General features: G+C 42.6%; 1 protein-coding gene across 1 annotated transcript in view; it reads left to right on the forward strand.

Moving 5' to 3' along the window:
- Nucleotides 1-693: 693 nt before the first annotated feature.
- The window catches only part of DNTT (DNA nucleotidylexotransferase), a gene marked incomplete at both ends in the record, with an annotated part of 33,056 nt that continues 20,112 nt past the window's right edge, over nucleotides 694-13,637 (forward strand). Inside the window, one exon of the mRNA XM_080694001.1 lies at nucleotides 694-896. Coding sequence (XP_080550127.1) covers nucleotides 694-896 — 203 coding nt within the window. The remainder of the gene's footprint in view (nucleotides 897-13,637) is intronic.

Raw genomic sequence — 13,637 nt, forward strand, 5'->3', positions numbered from 1 at the left:
ACAGATTCTGAAAAACATAGTTCAGGGTGAAAGAAAGAAAGAAAGGGAAAAAAGAAAAAAGGAAGGAAGGGAGGGAGCAAGGAAGAAAGAAAGAAAGAAAGAAAGGAAGGAAGGAAGGAAGGAAGGAAGGAAGGAAGGAAAGAAGGAAGGAAGGAAGGAAAGGTGAGAAGCAGAATAAGAAGGGCAGCAATGCCTTTCATGTAATATCAAAAAGCCCACAGGCAACATGTAACACCCATGCAAATTACACACATGCCAAATACTGTAATGATTATCTTTGAGAGGTAGAGAATGCAGGTGAGTTGGGGGTGAAAAAGGGGGACCAACAAAGACCATTTATTTCTAAATGCGTTGAGGCCTCAACACATTTAGAAATAAATAAGCAATATGTAAACACCGATTCTTCTCTCTCTTTCTCACAAGGCTTTTCTGGAGAGCTGATGAGATTATGCATATGAAAGTCAGAGTTAATTCACTATTTTCACTAGGATCTCCATATTGAACAAAGGAACTGAACAGAGGAGAAATCCCTTCAGCAGGAAGCTGTTAGCAGGGCAGTGCCCATGAAGCCTTGCCGTGCTTCAGAGTCTGCCAGCGAGATGACATCAGAGCCCTTATGCAGGAGGGTGACAGGCTCCCCTCACTCCCAGAGATGCCACCTGAGGGCATAGCCAGAGACAGAGCAGTCTTGCTATGGACGCACAGTGCACAGTCCACTTGGGCCCTCGGAAGAAGAGACCCAGGCAGACGGGGGCCTTGATGGCCTCCACTCCTCATGATGTCAGATTCCAAGAGCTGGTCCTGTACATTTTGGAGAAGAAAATGGGAACCAGCCGCCGAGCCTTCCTGATGGAGCTGGCCCGCAGGAAAGGGTTCAGGGTGGAAAACGAGCTCAGGTAGGATACCGCCGGCTCAGTTGGTAATTGAGCAGGGGCTTTGTGAACTGCTTCACTGGAAGCCAAGAAACGTGTTCCCTTCCGCATGCCCAAGAGGTGATGTACCTGGGAGAGCAGCAGATAGAGCTGAAATCAGAGAGTGGATTTTTTTTTTTTTTTTTTTTTTTTGGTGGTACTGGGGATGGAACCCTTCTACCTCTGGGCTACACACCCAGACCTATTTTATGTTTTATTTGGAAACAGGGTCTCTTAAGCCAGCGAGGCTGGCTTCGAACCTCCGCGATACTCCTGTCTCTGCCTCCCAAGCGCGGGGATTACAAGCGTGCGCCACCATGACCAGCTCAGAGAGTGGATCTGAGCCAATTAGTTAAGGGAGTGAAATGACTGGGGACTGAGGGCAAATATATATGCTACCATATATATACCGTATATATATATATATATATATATATATATATATGGTAGCTGGCGCCATAAGATAAGGTCAAAATTGTTTTGCCTTTCACTATTGGGAGATGAGTAATCTAGGGATGATAAACCAAAAAGTAGTTGCAAAATTTCATACTGAAACCACCACAGGTTTTTTGGTTTTGTTTTATTCTGTTTGTTATTGTTTTTTAGTACTGGGGTTAGAACCCAGGACCTTGCACATGTTAGGCAAGCACTCTGCTGCTAAGCTACAGCCCAGCCCCTCAATTGTATTTCTGGCAGATCTGAACACAATACCACAGAGCTCAATCAAAAACTTGTCTGTTGCTTTGAGGCAGAAAGGATGGTTGAGCTGCTTGGCTCTTATCTAAACATCTGGCTGTGCTCAGGGGACCAGGGTCCGTCATGGGCCAGGATGGGTGACAAGCAGCTCACCACTGGTATCCAAGAGCGGTCCTATCATGCTTTCCAAAGAGCATTCCAAGTGGGGTTCAGAGAGGGGTACTGACCAGAAAGTCAGTGGCAGCTTGTTCAGGGCTGACAGACACCATGCTAGGATGCTGTGATCCAAGCTCAGGCAGAAGTAGCTGAAGCAACCACATGGGCCGTGTGGCGGGGCCACCAGGTATGCTGGTGGCTCTTCTTCACTGGCTCATAAAAGATGAGGAGAAAAGAAAAAAAAAATACTCCAGAAGCAAGTGGTATTGGAACCTTGGCATAAATGATAGTTCCGGACAGAACTACCAGGGGTTTGCAATGGGGACAGAGTGAGGGTCTGTGCAATTTGCTGGCTGTGAATAGATCCATCACAATTTTTTTTTCAGAAAAACTATAAGAATTCTATGTGAAAAGATGCTTTGATTTTAAAATTATTCTTCGATATTTAAAACTAAAATTATCAAGCATTTCTTGTTGATGAAATAAATGCAAGCTTCAAAATTGTTGGGGCATATTTCAAAAATCAATAATCAGATATGTGAAATCTCACAATGCCATAACTCATAGGATGTTGACTTTTTCTTTTTCTAAAATGCTCTGTTCAGAAATTCCTGAGTTTCTAGTGATCTTTCTCCCATGTCTTTTTTCCCTTTATGTACTTATTTTTAAGCTCCTACAGCCCCCCTCAATCTCATTTCCTAATATCCTCTAATGAAATCCTAGATTTCATCTGTTTAAGCCTTCCTAATCTTACAGGTTTCTAAAGTGTCAGAGTAGGGAGGAGACAAGATTATATAGGTAAAGAGGCCAAAACCCAGAAATGCAAAAATAAAACATTAACAAACAGAAATTAGAAGCCTTAGCAAATATGGGACTTCTTTTCAGGGTAAAAAAATTTGTCAAAAGCCAGACAGGAAGGTATGAAGCAGATGGTCAGGATGCCACTTACACAGAAAGCTCTTTGTTGAAACGCCCAGGGCTCCAGCAGGGACCACGGCCTTAGTTACAGACGCAGCGATGAATACCCACACGGTGGTACTGAAGGAGATGAAGGCAGGACAGCCAAAGAGGCAGCTCTGAGCCCGAGATATCTGCTGCCAGGGACCGAGCCCAGCTGCTCAGGCAACAGAGGAAACGGCGCGGTGAGCACACTGCTCCCGAGCATGCGATGGGCCAGAGTTCCCGGGGTGGTGGCTCAGAAGGCGCATTAAACACACATGTGCTCTATGGGTCAAAATAAACCACAGACAGTACAAGTCCTAGCTCTCGAGCAGAGCTTCCGAACAGAGACTGAATCCATTGACCTATACAGCCAAACCTTAAGGGGAGGCTTCTCTCTCTACCATATGAACTAGGTCGAGTGACAGGCAAATAAAACAAAGGCAGGAAGGAAACTGATCAAAATGTTGTTTGATGGTTATTTGGGGTGGGGTGGGGCAGTAGTGAGAGATTATAGATGTTTTCATTTTCTGTGTTTTCCAAAATTTTTTTGCAATAAGCATATATTTAAATAATGAAAATAACAAAGAAAGTTGGATTTGTTTTTAAAAAAGGATACTTCCCAACAGTGAAGGCTATACCTCTTTTCTAGTATAAAAAAATCCAAGACAGCGGGTCTCAGAAAAAAATAATAATGTGCTTTGAAACATAGCAGTTTTTATACATATTTCCTAGCAAATTCATTGGCTGTCAGGAGGATTACAATTGAGGAAAAACAAACAAAAAATAAAAAAAATTTAAAAACCTTATGCCTACTTTGCCTGAACACGCATATTAGGAACAGTGCACAGCCGGGCGTGGGGGCGCATGCTTGTAATCGCAGTACTTGGGAGGCTGAGACAGGAGGACTGCTGGTTCTCAAACCAGCCTCAGCAACTTGTGAGGCCCTCTGAAACTTAGTGGGACCCTGCTTCAAAATAAAAAATAAAAATAGGGCTGGGAGAATAGCTCAAAGGTAGAATGCCCTGAGTTTAATCCCCAATACTGCAAAGAAAGAAGAAAGGAAAGAAGGAAAGAAAGAAAAGAGAGAAAGGGAAAGGAAAGGAAGGAAGGAAGGAAGGAAGAAAGAAAGAAAGAAAGAAAGAAAGAAAGAAAGAAAGAAAGAAAGAAAGAATACTTTAGCCAGGTGAAGTGTCTAGTGCTCCCAGTACTGGGGAGGATCGCAGGTTTGTGGCCTGCCTCAGCTACTTAGTGAGGTTCTCTGCAACTTAGCAAGACCCTGTTTCCAAATTAAAAAATAAAAGAAGGCTGGGGTGTGTATCTCAGAAGTAGACTTCCCCTGGGTTCAATTCCTAGTACTACCACACATACACACAAAAGAAACAGCCTATAGGGTGAAGGAAGCCGAGTATAATGGCACATGCCTGAATTCCCAGTACTTGGGAAGTGGGACAGGAGCATCACAGGTTCAAGGCCAGCCTGGACAACTTAAAAGACCCTGTCTCAACAAATAAATAACAAAAATTTTAAATTTATATATAATATTTTATATATACATACATATATGATACATTATATATAATATATTTTATATATACCCTACATATGTGATGTGTTACATATTCAATATATTTTTATTTTATAAGATATATTTCTATATATCATATATGTGTATATATATATATGCTGGGATTACAAGCGTGTGCTACCATGCTTGTGTGTATATATATATATATATGTATATATATATATACACACACACATACAGAGAGAGAGAGAGAGAGAGAGAGAGAGAGAGAGATGGTCTGGAGCTGTTTTAGTCTCTCCAGCATGCAAACATGCATATTGGGTGGGACTTTATTAATATTTATACTATATTGCAAAAGACATGTTATTCAATGTGTCATAGGAAGCTAGTTCTTGAAACATAAGTCAGGGGAGGTGTCAAGTCCCTTCAGGCATTTTTGCAGGTTGATTAAAAATTTATTTAATAGCTGGGTGTGGTGGCTCACCCTTGTAATCCCCGTCCTTGAGAGGCTGAGACAGGAGGATCACAGGTTCACAGCCAGCTTCAGCTACTTAGTAAGAACCTCCACAACTTAGTGAGACCCTGTTTCAAAATAAAGAATAAAAAACAGGTCTGGGGATATAGTTCAGAGGTATAATGCTCCTGGGTTCAATCCTCAGTACCACCACCAAAAAAAAAAAAAGATTCTTAATTTTATTCCATGACCAACATTCAACGTCCTGAATAGTAGAATACTTCACAATCAATCTTCAACTCACCTAGGATAGGCTAGAGGATTGGAACCTGCTTCTGGCCATGTTCTTATTTCATCCTGGGTTTCAATACACTGAGCTATTTAAAAACCTTCTGCAGTCATCAGCCCTCCTCTACAAATGCATTAACTAAATCCCCCCTGTGGCTTGACCCATATCGTTCACACTGAGGCAGATAGAGCTGCAGCCCTCAAGGATGGTGCTGCACATTCACATCCACCCAGCAGTTTCACACTGGCTAAGTTTCCATTTTTAAGCAGCTGGGTTCTGTCCTGCAGAGACCATCATGACTTAAGGGGAGTCTATTCTTCATCAGAAGCAGATTATGGCGTCAGGCCATCACCAGCAAAGGGTTTCGCTAGTACCCCCTCTATACAATAGTTGTCACATTCTGGAGACACAAAATAGTAGACGAGATGAGTCCTAGAAGCAAGGAGTTTGCAGTCACACAGGGGAGTCAGGAACTGTGCTTTTGTTATCAACAGAAATGGGGGGAAAAAGAATTTCATATACTCCAAGTATGTGTTGGTATTTTTCTTTCTTTCTTTTTTTTTTTTTTTTTTGGTGGTACTGGGGTTCCTGGAAGCCCTTCTTCCTCCGGGCTACACTCCCAGACCTATTTTATATTTTTGAAACAGGGTCTCTTACGCCAGCGCGGCTGGCTTCGAACCTGCGCGATCCTCCTGTCTCCGCCTCCCAAGCGCGGGGATTACAAGCGTGCGCCACCACGCCCGGCTGTGTTGGTATTTTTCTAAAAAAGAAGAAGAAAGCCAGGTGTGGTGGCACACGCTTGTAATCCCTGCGCTCGGGAGGCGGAGACAGGAGGATCGTGAAGGTTCGAAGCCAGCCGCACTGGCTTAAGAGACCCTGTTTCCAAATAAAAAAATATATAAAAATAGGTCTGGGAGTGTAACCCAGAGGTAGAAGGGTTTCCAGGAACCCCAGTACCACCAAAAAAAAAAAAAAAAAAAAAAAAAAGGAGGAGGAGGAGGAGAAAAAGAAAAGAAAGCAACACTTGTCTATTCAGTTGTTTATTTCAGCCTTTGTGTACTATTTTGGTTAGTCTTATCTAACTCAGCTGCTTATACTTTCCATGTGTTCTCTATGTGACATTTATAGTGTGGCTTCTGCCTCACTTACTATCCCCAAACCCTTGCCTCCAAAATCCCTGGGAATATCATCAGGGTAAAATTCATGTTTTCCCACCTGGGTGTTAGCAGAGACACCCCCCTCCCCTTGACCAAACTCTACTGTGGCTTCTAGCAGTTCAAGAGCACAGCCCTAGGATGGCCCCTTGCTGGTGGTGGCCTGGTGTCTTATCCTGCTCTGATCAAAGACTGTGCTTTCCAATGGCACCTTTGTCAATGAGTTGTAGAGGACTCGGCAGGTCAATAGTAACATTCAGACAAGTTCCAGTTAACAAGGCCCACACGGCCTAGCATATAGACAACCCCAACGGCCCTCATGTCTTTCCCCAGCATTTAAAAAATGTCCTCCTTTTCTTCCCACGAGGTTGAGTTCAGTTCACAAATCACCCTTTTTTCCTTATTGCAGTCGTCATTACTGAGTCAAAACTGCCCTTACTGCTTTAACTAGCATCCAGCTTTGTTTATCTTTGGCAACGTTCTCTTACTTTAAATTTATGGTGTATCAAATCAAAATATTCAAAGTCATTGTTTGCAAAATAAATAGAACACCAGATGAAAGAGATCGGTTACTTGCTCTAGAAAATAAGATGTCAAACTGGCTTATCTCTGGCAGGGTCTTTCAAGTCCTATATTCAAACACAATTTTTTTTTCTTTTTTTCCCCAACTCTTCCCTCCCCCGACCCCACCTACCTACACCCCTCTTCTCCCAAGACCTAAGGCCCTGGTAAAGCCCCTCCCCCCAGAAGAGGAGATTTGCTCCCTGAAGTCTTGGCCTAGGGTCCACTCCCAAGCCTCAGCTCATCTAGTGCCACTCCCTTACCCCGTGTGGCCGGCCACCCGATAGACCTCCGTCATAGAACTTAGACAATGTTCTTACACACAATAGCCTTCAAGAAATATTTGGTCAGAGGATAATTTATCTGGTAAATATAAAAACCAACCTAAAGAGCTGGCATTTACCAAGAGTAATTTTTGTAATTAAAATTATTTTTTCCTATAATGCATGAGTATTGATTTTGTTATTAGCAACCTAATAAAGACTTTCTATAAATGCAATAGTATGGGATGGGAATTTTACCCTCACTCTAGTTAAAAATACTTTCTATTTCAAAATGTAGGGCCTTAAATTAATGACAAATTTACAATTCCATTTAAGGTCAGTCACAAATTCAAGGCAAGAGACTATCTTTATTGGTACTAGTAAGAGTATGGGATAAAACCAAGTAAAATTGCTTTGAATTTTTTTTTCAAGGAGTCTGACATACATCATTGCTAAGGGAAATTGGCAGGTTTTTAAAACAGTAAACAGTTCAGTTTCACTGTAAATGTCTAAAGTGACTGTTTACAAAATAAGTCCTACATCAGCTGAGAAGAGTCAAAGGTAACCTGTCCCAGGAAACAAAACAGTTGTAAAGACACTGATAAAGGCAGGTGACCATCTCTGAGGGCAGAGAAAGTCAGACTGGGGCTGAAGGAGGGTTTGTCTCTAGACAATGAAGGATGGCTGCATCTTTCCTCATGGAGGGTTTTTCTAATTCTAGGGAGAGAGGCTGGACCTGCTAGAAAAAGAAAGGCTGAAAGAACAGGGAAATCGGTATCTATGAAAACATTCAGAATTAAGACTTATGAGCCAGCTCCATAATCCAGGGCTTCTGAACATCTAAATGTCACATGTGTAATTCTTACAATGTCTTTTAAACTTACATGTAAGCTGGGTGTGGTGGCGCACGCTTGTAATCCCCGCGCTTGGGAGGCAGAGACAGGAGGATCGCGCAGGTTCGAAGCCAGCCGCGCGCACTGGCTTAGGAGACCCTGTTTCCAAATAAAAATGTAAAAATAGGTCTGGGAGTGTAGCCCGGAGATAGAAGGGCTTCCAGGAACCCCAGTACCACAAAAAAAAACCTTACATGTAAAATTATATTTTTATCTTTTAGCTGATACATAATAATTACACATATTTATGGAAATATGATATGATCATCCAATACAAATCGGGTATGGTGGTGTATGCCTGAAATCCCAATACGTGGGAGGTTGAAACAGGAGGATTGCAGGTTGGAATCTAGTGTCAGCAACTTAGCACAGCCCTCCATAGCTTAGTGAGAGCCTGTTTCAAAGTAAAAAATAAAATAGAGCTGGGGTGTAGCTCAAAGGTAGAAGGCCCCTACGTTCAATCCCTAGTATCACACCAATAATAATAATAATAATCCAATACATGCACACAAGATGTAACTATCAAATCAGGTAATTAGTGTTTCCAAATCCTCATACATTTATCACTTCTTTGTGTTTGGAACCGCACTGTTTCTCTCTTCTAGTTCTTCATAAAGTTTACCATAGACTTTTGAGAACCAAACTCAGACCGTGCTGTAGAGGTGAACACTAGAACATATTCCTCCTAGCTAACGGTACTTTGGTATCTGTCATCCAACTTCCCTCAATTCTCCCTCTCCTTGATATTTTTCTTCTAATTGTCCCTAAATTTAATCATTAAAAAATTTAGCCTTGTGCCGGGCGTGGTGGCGCACGCTTGTAATCCCCGTGCTTGGGAGGCGGAGACAGGAGGATCGCGCTGGTTCGAAGCCAGCCGCGCTGGCTTAAGAGACCCTGTTTCCAAATAAAAAATATAAAATAGGTCTGGGAGTGTAGCCTGGAGGCAGAAGGGTTTCCAGAAACTCCAGTACCACCAAAGGAAAAATAAATTAGCCTTGTCATAAGAAATAATATCCACAAAATTCAGAGTCTGTTTGCATAATTTAGAAATGTAAATATGAATAAACACATAAACTTTTGAAATGTTCAGCTATGCACCCCTTAAAATGCTCTCCTGAGCCTGCAGGGAAATGAGTAACACATTGTAAAACACACCACTGTCACCGAGCCCAGGAGCCAGCGTGGGGATCACATCTAGACTGGAACCGTTGGAAGGTGTTTCTCAGCACCGGCTGTGAGCACTTTTAAAATATAGTTGCTCGCCGGGCGTCGCGGCGCACGCTTGTCATCCCCGCGCTTGGGAGGCAGAGACAGGAGGATCGCGCAGGTTCGAAGCCAGCCACGCGCTGGCTTAGGAGACCCTGTTTCCAAATAAAAATGTAAAAATAGGTCTGGGATTGTAGCCCGGAGGTAGAAGGGCTTCCAGGAACCCCAGTACCACCAAATAAATAAATAAATAAATAAATAAATAAATAAATAAATAAATAAATGTATAGTTGCTTCCATGCAGAGGCAGGAACTATTTTCCTTCCCTTGTATCCGGGAGATCCAGTGACAGCTTCAACCAATAGGGTACAGTGGAGGTGACAACATGTAAGTTTTTTGTTTTTTGTTGTTTGTTTGTTTTTTTTTTTTTTTGGTGGTACTGGGGTTCCTGGAAGCCCTTCTACCTCGGGGCTACACTCCCAGACCTATTTTATAGTTTTGAAACAGGGTCTCTTACACCAGCGCGGCTGGTTTCGAACCTGCGTGATCCTCCTGTCTCCACCTCCCAAGCGCAGGGATTACAAGCCTGTGCCACCACGCCAGGCTCAACATGTAAGTTTTGAAGCTGCGTCTTAAAAGGCCTTGAGGGTCTCACCTGGAATGCTCACTCTGGGATGCTAGGGTCTCATGTAGGAAGTTCTAGTTCTTTCTTAGACAGTCATCTGAAGGTGTTTGGTCAGTAGATGCAACTTAGTCTGTTTTCCATTGCTATAACAAAATACCCAAGGCTGGATAATTTATAACAAAAAGAGGTTTATTTAGCTCACAGTTCTGGAGGTCCCAGAGCATGGCACCAGCTTCTGCTGTATTCTGGTGAGGCCTCATGGCAGATTGCATCATAATGGCAGGCACACGTATGGGAGTGACCATATGATGAGTCAGGAAGCCAGAGAAGGGAGAGGTCTGGCTTGCTCAGAGCAACTCATTCTTGGGTAAATTCATCAGGTTTCACAAGAACTATATTAACTTCCTCAGAGGGCAGTGCTCCCAGTGACCTACTTACTCCCCACTGGGTCCCACCTCTCTCTCTCTCATAGAGAAGCTGAGACAAGAGGATTATTGGATCTGTGGAGAGAGGTCTCTCTCTCTCTCTCTCTCTCTCTCTCTCTCTCTCTATATATATATATATATATATATATAATATATATATTATATAGATATGTTTATAATACACAATACATATACATATTCATGCAGATATATATAACATAGACATATATGTATCTATAGAGATATAGAGATATGTATATATACATGATATATATACAATGTACCAATAAAAGTATATATAAATATATATATTTATATCTAAATATCTAAATAATTCTATTAAAATATGAACATAAATTTTATATAAACATCTTTAAATAAAGTATCTTAACTTTAATAGTTTATATGTTATACATGAATATAATATATAAATATTTATCTTTATATTTAAAGTATACAAAGGTGTACATGTATATTTCTATTGATGCGCTGTAACTATGCATCATAGCGAGGCTCATGGTGACACATTCACACCTGCCCACATCACTTGATGTGTTTCCCTCTGTATCCCACCCTGCTTCCCCTTCCTCCCTCCTCATACATATTAATGAGACTGGAAATGTGGGTGTGACATTCTTTGAACTGCTTCCTTTCTGGAGACTCCTTTGTCTCCTCCCCATCTCCCTCTCCCAACCCCTCCACTATTCTACTGGTCTCTCTCCTCAGTTCACTGAAGTCCCTCTTGTTTCCTCTTTTCTCTCTTCCACATATGAGAGGAAACGTATGACCTTTGACTTTCTGAGACTGGCTGGTCTCACCTAGCATAATATTCTCTAGGTCCATCCATTTTCCAGCAAAGGACATAATTTTGTTTTTTATGGCTGATTAAAATATCATTGTGCATGTATACCACATTTTTTACCCATTCATCTGTTGACAAATGCCCAGGTTGGCTCCATAATTTGCCTGTTGTGAATTGTGCTGCTACAAGTAAGCATGGGTGTGCACGTATCACTATAGTCTTCTAATTTTAATTTTTCAGGAAAAATATCAAGGGGTGATATAGCTGGGCTATATGATAGTTCCATTTCTAGTCTTTTGAGAAACCTCCATACTGATCTCCATGGCGATCGTACTAATTTACAGTCCCACAGACAGGGCAAACGAGCTCCCATTTCCCCACATCCTCATCAGCATCTATTGTTTATATTCTTGATAATTGCCATTCTAATTGGCGTCAGGAATCTGAATCTCAACCTAACTTTCTGCATATCTCTGGTAAACATTAGGGTTTGAGCAACATTCCTTTAGTGGTCTTGGTTACTTCATCCTTTGATTCATTCTACTAACATCCATCGACTAAGCCTGGCTCTGTGCTGGGCACTAGGTTTAATTATAACCTAGAGAGGACATCATTGTGCCGGCCCTCAAGGACACCAAGGAATAAGCCAAGCAAATGAAGGTTAATCATTAGCTGAAGGAGGAGGCCCTGAATCCTCTTCCCTGTAGAAAGAAGATTCCCACCCCAGATTTGCAGCAATTGGCTGAAGCCCTCCAAAACATAGTCCAAGACATTAGTAATTGATCACAGCTAGGAAACCAGTTGAGAGTTGAATCCACTGAAATTCCATGAGCAGCCACCTCAGCAGCACCTTGGGGTCTTGGGAAGTGGCTGGGGAGACTCCAAAGAGTTTCTCTCAGCTATTACAACTCAGTGTTACTCCAGATTTATTTGCACTTGTATAAACAACATTCATGTGCATTGTTTTTCTAAGTAGAAAAATGGTATTACAGAGCTGGTGACAGAACTTGGAAATACAGAAGAGTATCTCAAACAAACAAACAAAACCTCCCTTCAGGGTCTAACCACAGTTTCATAGAACGTTAAAAGGTTGCTGGAGTCAGGCACACCTGGGGCTGAGTCCTAGCTGCATGAAACATCTCTACGCCACGGCTGTCTCCTCTGAAATTATATTGTTCACCTCGTATGGTGGTTGGGAGCATTCAGGAAGAATATCTATGTGTGTGCAGTTATAATCATTTTTGCTAAGAGTTTGGACTGTTTCTTTTTAGCCTTTTATTTTGTATATATCAGTATTTACTGCTTGTTCTTTTTTTCTTTCTTTCTTTTTTTTTTTTTTTTTTTTTTTTTTGCAGTACTGAGAATGGAACCCAGGGACATTCTCCCTCCGAGCTACACCCCCAGCCCAATTTTTTATTCTTCATCTTGAAACAGGGTCTCACTGAGTTGGGAAGGACCTCACTAAGTAGCTGAGGCTGTCCGCGAACCTGGATTCTCCTGTCTCAGCCTCCCAAGTGCTGGGATGACAAGCGTGCGGCATCATGCCCGCTCACCGCTTGTTCTGTTACAGCAGCTCTTCCCTCAGCCCAGGATTCCACTGTCCCTGTCAGAGCCAGGGCTGTGTCCAGAGGCACCCTAGGGGAGAATATGGTGAGAGCGGCTGGCAAGGGAGCGAGGCGAGCCCCGGGGCTCCCCCTTCACACCTCCCAGAGATTTGGGCAAAACCCAGAGCCCAGAGAGCCTGGCAGCCTCCCCGTGGATCCTCCACCTTGCTGTGTAGCTATAGCAACCTTTTTGGGTGTTCTGGGGCAGCTCTACATGCCCTGTCGTCTTATTGCAACCCATACATTGGGTATAAAATAGCAAAACGTAAATTCTATGTGGCCGTGGTCTACAAGCATAATGGGAAGTGCTATTCCATGTATATTTCTGCCTTCTGGAGGAAATTAGTTTTCTTATTAATATGATACACATTCAGAACTTATCCCTTCTGCCAAAGGAAGGGAGAGGAGTGGCTCCCTCCACGGCCCTGGAATAAGCGCAAAGTCCCAGACGGGCAACTTGCAGAGGCTCACACACACAGGCTTTGGATTAAAGCAGACCCTTGATCAGATCCCCGCTCTGCCAGTTATTAACAGGCTGAAGCTTTCAAGGTCTCCAGGGTTCTCTCATCTCATTTTTAGATGGGGATGATAATACCTATCTTATAGCATTATTGATAATTAAATGAGGTAATGTGTAAAATGCACCTACCATAGTATCTGACACATGGTAATGCTCCTATATCACTAATATTTTTAATACTGGAGAGCATGGAGCAGAGAGGAGCTCTTGTACCTGCAAAGTGACAAGAACACGCCACAGCCCAGCAATAAGAAACTGTCCGTGGGGCACGCTGCAGGGAGCGAGATTCCTGGTACACTGCGTGGTGAGGGCTCAGGAGATGGAACTGTGTGCCAGGGCCTGATGACAACCCCAGCCTGAGGGAGCACATCCAGGTCAGACCCACATGGCCACATGGAAAGGATCTGCAACACAAGACAACGTGAAATGCAGACTGGGCCAGAATATAGATCACCTTCTAAATTTGCATTTCATAAAGTGCTTATGGCAAAGGACTAGTTACCCCCCGAAAAAAAGAAATTGTTTCAGGCTAATTGTCTCAGCCTCCCAAGTCCTGGGATTAAAAGCATGTACCTCCATGCCTGGCCTTGGTTTATTATTTTATCCCCCTA

Source organism: Muscardinus avellanarius (genome assembly GCF_963383645.1).
Source record: "Muscardinus avellanarius genome assembly, chromosome: 4".
Lineage (NCBI taxonomy): Eukaryota > Metazoa > Chordata > Mammalia > Rodentia > Gliridae > Muscardinus > Muscardinus avellanarius.